The sequence below is a fragment of the Varroa jacobsoni genome, unplaced genomic scaffold (assembly GCF_002532875.2).
Source record: "Varroa jacobsoni isolate VJ856 unplaced genomic scaffold, vjacob_1.0 scaffold_670, whole genome shotgun sequence".
In the NCBI taxonomy this organism is placed as follows: Eukaryota; Metazoa; Arthropoda; class Arachnida; order Mesostigmata; family Varroidae; genus Varroa; species Varroa jacobsoni.
Window position 1 is genome coordinate 153554 of NW_019213572.1, and position 8401 is coordinate 161954.

Below are 8401 nucleotides of genomic sequence, written 5' to 3' on the forward strand. Positions count from 1 at the left end.
TAGAATTGTTTTCGGCACCTTAATATCTTAACAATCTTAAGAGAACGCAGACCCTTCGGAAAACTACGGTGAACTATCAAGACTTCCCCATGGAGTTTGTAGATAAAACTACCGCATTCTCTAAATACCTACGAATACGAAGAACCATGGGAACTCAACGGGAAAACGTCCTTGCGATGTTTAGCGACAGTTCGTCTAGTTTTTTCCAGACTGGTCAGAATTGATTCCGATCGTCTTCTGTCAACAAGATATGAGTTTTAAGAACTTCCATGTGCAAAAACAGACACTATTTGATGAATAATGTCTTATGCGGATCTAAAAACGACACAACTTATATAGTAGGTTATTTTATTTTGATAGGTCGCCTACCTAAAGACTAATTTATTCAACACAAACATACTTATACGCTTTTCTTTGTTTTATGCAGAAGCATCAGTTTTTGTTTCTTCGAAGTCTGTCTGCTAATACAATATATTCATGACTCTTAGGCAGTTCTGCGCTAGGCAAAGCACGATGGAAACTTCGTATTTGTAATTTAAGCAAAGACATTTATATACTGAAAGGCGCCAAGTGTGATAGTAGACATTCAAAGTTTTCGACAGAGGTTTTCCTGTCTAACTATTTCATATCGCGAGACTACTACTCGCTTCCATAACGTCATTAATTTTTCTTTGAACACAACTTATTTTCTAAAGTCGCTGCCGTAAACCTGTTAAAGATAGTTTAATTACAAGTGTAGGTAAGGGATAATAGATATTTCGTGACCTTGGAGTCAAGCTTAGACATGTCCCTTTCCTTTTTTTCTTTCTTTTTCGTTTTCGAGTCTTCAATCCAAGTTTTAAAGTTGTCCAAAGGTCCTAGGTTGCAAAAAGCTTGAATTAATAGCGGATCAGTTCTACATTAAATAGTTGTTTTAAGTCGGTATTGCCTTTTGTCGAAGGATCTGTGGTCATAGACTCGCCACAATCTCTATTTATAATGATCTTATCACGGATTCTAGAGTACCTCAATAAACTCCCGGTTTCGCCTGTCCAAGAAAAAGAAGGGGAATAACTTCGCTATCTCTAGTTCATGTTACTCAGGGATAGATTATACACAGACAATTTGGATCCGGTTAGAGCAGAAACATCTTCAGGGTAACATACGATCCAGTGGCTGTTCATCCGACCAATTTTTGCGCTAATGTTAAAACACTTCCTGTTAGAGAAGAGCAAAAAGGAGTCAAAGGTTTCATGCTTTAGTAAGCAGGGAAGCGCCGATGTCTAATGATTTTGCCTCTTCAGTAATTATATGCCTGCTTTGTATGCTGAAAGAAGTGCATTTAAAATCCTTGTTAACCACACAGTCGACGTATTTCCAAGATACTTGCTCAAAATAGAAACACAAAGTTCATTAATTATGCGTTACGATGCCTTCCTGTAAACGTTTAGATACCGTTTATTTTGTAGATCATTTGTGGGGGTACATAAGAATCTTCTTCTGATTCTTTAGAAGCGGCACAGCAATTGACAATTGCTCAGTGGAATTTTTAATCCTGACTAAGGTGGTTCTAGCGTGAGAATTTTGGTCGGTGATGCGATGTAATGAGTTTGTTGTCCATAGAACACGCTAATATAACCATTACACGGAATTATGCGCAGGCCGTCGGATGCATGAGTATACGTTTTAGTGTTTCAATTGTGTTGAGAAATCACTAGATTGTCAATGTCAATTTAATGATGTCAAAATAAATGTTTCCAATTTTACCATCTAGAACTGCCGTCAAGCGTTGCTACAGAAAGCGGGCTCTCAAAATAAGCCTACGCCCAATTTCAAAGTGTGGTCATGAGACCGAATTGTAAAACCGTATCACGGCAACTGCGCTTTTAGCGAATCGATACTTAAGATCATTATCATGAACTGAAGAAGCACTAGATGGGTAGATTTCAAATCACGGCAATCTGAACGAGAACAAAAGAAAAAAAACTGATAATGCGTTATGCTTATTTGAGAAGACTGTTTAAGTAGCTCCGACGGTAGTTTACATAAATGCACAAACTGTTTACATTAATGTAACAATATGATGACAACTTACACCCTGTCGTAGTGTCGAATACGCAGCCTGTTCAAAATTTCTTCGTGTTCCAGTGAAGATAAAGATTGAAGCCAGCCACAAAGTAGCCCTGAGACTTTTAGAAAAAAAGTACAGGTAGATGAATGTGAAACGCTAGCAATCTCTAGCAAGTCCCGTTAGTGTGCAATCAGCGGATTATTTCTTAGGGCTACGTCAGTTAATTATAGGAAAGAAAGCCTCCATTCTCACTGCCGATGTTTGCAATACATCATTTGCGTAGTACATCTGACATAAAAAAAATCATATATGACCAAAATTACTAAAAGTAGCGTAACAGTAATATATATATATATATAGTCACATCGATTTCGGACAATACCAAGTATATGGCAGTAGCAGTGACGATTTTCACCAACAGTGACGTTATATTTGGTGAACAGTTCGACTCATACATGAATAGCTCGACCGTACGCGCACTGCTGATCGGCCTTATCTCAATCCAGCTTTAGTAGTGAACCTCTTGCTGTACAGCACTGACGTTTCTGTTGGCACTGCTTGAGAATATATGCAGCCGAATCTCGCTGAGGGTGATCGTCCTTTACTTAGAATCAGAGCTGGATAAAACTGTGGTCTGCAAATTAAAAAGGTAACCTGGAGACCTGCACTTGATGGATTTATTATATCGACTTTATGGGGCCACCGCAGTAATCTGTTTCAAGCATGCTTGAATCTGCTAGCCTCCTAGGTAAGTCTCTCTACCATCTATGACCTCTCGCGCAGTCTCACATTAAAAGGTGAAGATATTCAATTCATCAACCTATTCGATCTCCAGCTTGCATCCCGTGAGCATAAGTTTAACTAGCTAGGAAATGAACTTGTCGAACATAATAGCCCATTTGAGTGAAGTCAGGAAGACGTCAGTCTGTCTTTTTGAGGGCGATTGCCTCACGATATTTGATCTGGGACCGTATTTGCTTCGAATTGGTCTGATTTTTCAACGACATCGGTAGCTACGGACGTACCACGAGAAAGTAATGCTGAAAACTGTAACTACGGTTTTTTATCCTGCTCTGGTTCTCTCTGGCCCTAAGTTGCTTGTCCAACAGGTTCGGCTTCAAACGCTTCAGTGAAACAGGCCTTCCATGGGTAGGTCGAAGAGCTCACTGCTTACTTGTTTAACGGGAATACGGATGAACTCAACGATCATACTTATCAAATGCAGTCCTTGGCACGCCTCCGAGCTGGTGTATGCTATATTTTCCTATGAACAACAGTGTCCAAGGTTGCTTTATGTCGACGGAAAAGTCTCTATGCTCCGCCTAAAATTGTCCTTCTCGCCACAAAATTCGGCTGCTTTCCTGTTAAGTGCTATCAAGGTTTACAATACAGACTTGACCGTTGCCTAGAACTGGTTCGTAGATGGATAACCGTCACAATCGTATCAATGCACAAATCCGTGTAATCACAATATCTTCAGCACTACGTAGACGCGCGTTTGTGTTACACGCGGGCGATAAGTTATCACGACTTCGCTACATCAATGTGTCACGTGTTGCGAATCTCATAGACCCGTACCGTATCTGGTGCGGAAACTTGTTACGAGAAAGATTGACCCTCGGTTACACCATTCGCAAGGGCTAGTCTAGATTTTTACATGCCTAGCTTATGTCCAGATCATAACCGATAAGAGTCGTTTTCTCCCTAAGGCCGCCGGCGACGATAAGTTGGCATTGGCAAGCTTTCCGTTCAATGTCGCGATAATTGGATCTTTTTTACCCTCGTAGCGCTTGATGTAATCATTCAGTGGTTCAGTGAGTGGTGAAGTGATTCATTCAACGACTCGTGAGCAAAACAAAGATGGCGCGGGCAAAAACCGTGGCTCGCAATTTTAGTCAGCTTTGAAGAGCCACGAGGAATCGTGTGCGTGTGAATTTGCTGCTATCAGTGAGCGACCACTGTAATATGAAGAGAGTAAAATACGCAATTTTTTGCGCAAACCCCAGCCGACTTTTCGCGTGGTGTTCCACTGGTATCGTTTTTTCGTTCCTCCGCCTTTCTGGACAAACTGTGTCTAAATGGAGATATTCAAGCAACCGTTTTGTTGTACGGAAAAACACGCTATTATATATATAAACAAGGCGTTATCGGCTCGTTGGTGTATAGAGTATATTCTACATTCTGTTAATCTGGACAAGAAACAGTCTTGACCGATCTCTGTTGGACACGTCTGTCTGCTTATTATAACGTGTCCCTGTTTGGTTTGTATCATTGGGTGGGACCAAACGGCTTAAAGTTATTGTGTCCGATCTCTTATTAGTTACACCTTCCGGAGTCCTACCTAGTTGTTGTATCCGCTGAAAGTGTGTCGAGAGTAACTATTGAAAGATGAATGATAATATTTGCGCTAGCGAAAAATTCCTATAAAGAGTTGAAGGAATCCTACAAAGAACTCCTGCAAAAAAGAACGTACAATTCTTTTTTTTTTTGTAGGAGTTTATTCGTACCTGTAATAATTTTAATAATGGTTTCTTATTGGACGCATGTACACGTGAAATCCTAATTTATTTTGGAGTTTGTCGACAATTCTTGGAAGACTACTGACATTATTGCCCGCGTACATTATGATGGCCACTTCCCCTGATGTGCTGATGCATGCACCGCAGGCGTAAGTGGAGAATCTTTCCTGACGTTGAGGTTGTTTGTAGTTCTCAATTTAGTGAAAAGGAAATTAATATTATGTGAATGATCGCTGTATCGATAGACTTGGATGAACCGATATAGATGCTAGGCTTGGCGTACGACCGTTTTCGATTAACGTTATCCAGCTGTGTTGTTTCTATAGCTACCTTGCTGCGTAAACACGCAGACAATCGAAAAATATACCATTCAATTTGATAAGCAGACTCGAATTCGACGTACTAGAATTTCTACAAAACCAGGTGGTAGTAGGAAATTTCACGTAAGGCACTGAAAGTTTCAGTCTTTAATAAAATTTCGATTAGTGCTCTAGTAAAAAGAAAACCTAAACGTGGTGCTTTATTGGATTAATTATAAAATTAATGTAATGACTGATGATTTTTGAGAAACTCGCGCGCACCACGTCAGTAAATCCAGTTTAAATCTTTTCCCCCTCACAAACCTTTGCGTATTGACGCAGAATACAAAATGGAAAAGATAGACCAGTTGCTGCCGTATCAAGTGCAAAAACAGATCGTTGGTCCTGAAGCTGAACGACAATAGCGGTCTTAGAGGACCCCTGCGAACGGGCCAGACATTGGACCGCATGACAACGCTTGGTGGAGAAGTGCTAGTACTATACTAAATGACGTAAGTCATAGTAGCAAAAAGATGTGGACGGTAGAAGGTATCACCCTCAAATTAACATACGAGTAGCCTGTCTTCCCTAGAATGTATGGTCTACTCCAGCGACCTCTCCCGGTGAGACATCCATCCATGCACCTATATGCTGGATATTGTAGATCCGTATTGCCATGGCTTGATCAAACTTAGGTTTCAATGGGAAAATGATGTACCTATATCACAACAAACGTCTTTTTTTAGTTCGCCTAATCTAAGCCTAACTCGTGTAACGAATACCGCCAAAAAATGGTCGGTTAACTAATCAAAAGCTAACATCCTATATGGAACATGTTAGCTTTTTGTAAGATTTCCTATCAACGCAAATAACATGACGAAAATTTAATTTGGTAGCCTGAATGCAATATACAATAGCATATTTAGTATGGTTTTCTGTTTATAGTACGGACCCTTTTTTAAAGGGGGGCATCTTGTATAAGCTTTGTCGATCATCTAGCTATCTTTTTTAATAATTTTAATGATTCTACCTGTAATTTTTTAATACGAACGCATTGAGGCAAGCAGTACGCACCCTCAGCACACTGCATGAAGTATACAAAGAACATTAAAATAATTACTAACTAATAATTATTAATATAGAACATTAAAATAATGCAGAAAAGGAGACCAGAAAATAATAGTAAATCTAATGTAACAGAGAGGAATTTGTTTATTGAAAAATCACGTGTTCTTAAAGTTTAAGCACCAGATTGTTTGATTAAAGGGTGGCCTTTCTACAGGTTACAAAAGTTATTGGAATGTTAGTATTTTTTAATTTTCGTATCCTTGTCTCAACTATCTCAAATATCAAACATTTTTTTCTGCCTTTCTTGTACCTCCTCTTTCCTATTAATTTTCTTGTTTATCTAGAGGGTGCTAAAATTTCTCTAGTCGTGATCCGTCGAAGACTGTATAGTATCGTATTTTACCAACTCATAATACCTTTTTTCTTTAGATATGTTTTCCCCTTACATTTTCATAAATATTATTACCTTCTAAGGTTCTTATTTGCGCCTTTATAATCTTCTGACTCTGTTATAATAACTTTTTTGAAGCACAAACCCACTTAATTTTATATATTTAAAGCCAAGCTAGTTTTAATGAGTTTTGATGTTCTTAGAAGGTAGGACAACTCGTCAAGGTGTCGTAGGCTTACTACTGGCTCAAAAATACTGAAACCCAATGGGTTACTTTAGTAACCTTAATAGGTATTGCATGCCGTATTAGATGTTCTACATGTACTTATATCTATATATATATATATTTACGTATTTATAATAGGTACCCACCTTGCAGGGATGAGGCGATGCATCCAAGCAGTAACGGCGGCAGCAAACGAACTAGGCACCCGCATCGGGATGCCGTCCATCTTGCGATCGTTGTGTCAACTTTCATGTTTATTTCGTATCAATATATATATATATATATATATTGTATAGAGCCCAACATACAATCCTGTCGGACGGATGAGCTTAATGGCTTGAGCGTGCTAGAAATGGATTGAGCGAAATATCCTATGTCGAACTCAGTTGATCAACTGAAAATTTATTTCTGAAGCATTCTGGTGCCAGTGGGGTATTACAGCTGCGCTGTATCTTTGAAGAATAAACTGTTATAGTTAATTTATATATAGTTATTCTGAGCACAGTTGACATAAATTAAAAGGGGTTATCAAGAGGTTGCAGTGGCAAGAACGGAAGAACTATCCTATATAGCTACAAAATAATGTAATTCTTACAGAGCTGGAAATAAATTACTCTTACGATACATATGATGGTAATTAAAAATGTAGCCAGTGAAAGTAATAACTCAGAGCGATGTGGGACGGACACAAGGGCAAATTATAAAATAGTGTTTTTCGAAAATAGCAGCAAACACAGTTACTGATGTGATAAATTGTATACCCATAAAATGCTTGTGGACGACGCATCGATATCACCCACCAGATGCGACTACGTTATGTTGTCCTTAACGAACAAAGCCGCACCGCCATGATAGCGGCCACGCATTTAACCTATCACTATTCCCTCATTGGATTTATTAAGCTGTAACAACGCTGCAAGCAAGTCCAGCCCCAAAGCCACGGGTCTTGTCGCATTCGATTTTCCGGTCACTAACTGCTTAGCCACTGTTACTGCTTCCTGTTTTGAATAACGTGCCTAGTTTGCTTCCTGCCGTTGCTTTAAACAATGACAACAAAGTGTCTGTCAGTGGTTTTGCTGTTGACCTTCGTTGTCCTCCTGCACTCGGCTGCCTCAACTGAATCCCATCAATTAATATGCATACGGGCGACGATGGTATCCTCCTGAAGTGCAAAGAAACAAATCGACTAGTAATCTGCAGACTCTAATTCGGTTTTCTCTACGTACCTTGGTTCCCTAACGTTTATGCGCATTCTAGCCAAGTAGAATCTGAATATGAAGTTCGTTGCAACAGCAATAATATGGTCATTGTGAGCTAGGACGACTCAGCAGCTTGCAAGGGGTCGAAGTATATGCTCGGTATGCCCTGATCGGTAACGGCAAGCGCTTGTGTGTTAACGAGTTCTGTATAAAGTACGGGAGAAGATGAGCCTAGTTTTGACATTGCTAGCTATTCAATTAGGTTATAAGCCGGGCAGACATTTAAAGTGCGGCAGTCCATGATGTACATCGTAATAGTATATTGTTTAAAAAACATGTGACCTTTATCACGAGTAAATGTAAGTACTAATGTCCATAAAGTCCATAATCCCATAAATCCATTTGATATTGTCAAGTAGTTAGCTCATCAGCTCTTTTCATAGTTATGTTTGACAAGGGTAGATATTATCGCGAACCGTATTCATTCTATAGCCAAAATCGACTCCAAGCGCGACAGGCAGTACGGTTGTCTATGGTGGAGGTATCAGTAATGAAATGTTTAGGCCATTTTAAATAAACGCTCGGATGTTTCTTTTCTCGAAGAGCAAACAACGCAAGCTATCCTTAATACTCAAGCTACCATAATCCG

The 8401-nt window shown here is 39.4% G+C and overlaps 1 protein-coding gene across 6 annotated transcripts in view; it reads right to left on the reverse strand.

Moving 5' to 3' along the window:
- The window catches only part of LOC111262518 (uncharacterized), a 114723-nt gene that overhangs the window by 72707 nt on the left and 33615 nt on the right, over nt 1-8401 (reverse strand). For all 6 annotated transcript variants that reach the window (XM_022836833.2, XM_022836829.2, XM_022836830.2 and 3 more), the window contains one exon: nt 6700-7715. In XM_022836833.2, coding sequence (XP_022692568.1) covers nt 6700-6805 — 106 coding nt within the window. In that variant the 5' untranslated portion in view covers nt 6806-7715. The remainder of the gene's footprint in view (nt 1-6699; nt 7716-8401) is intronic.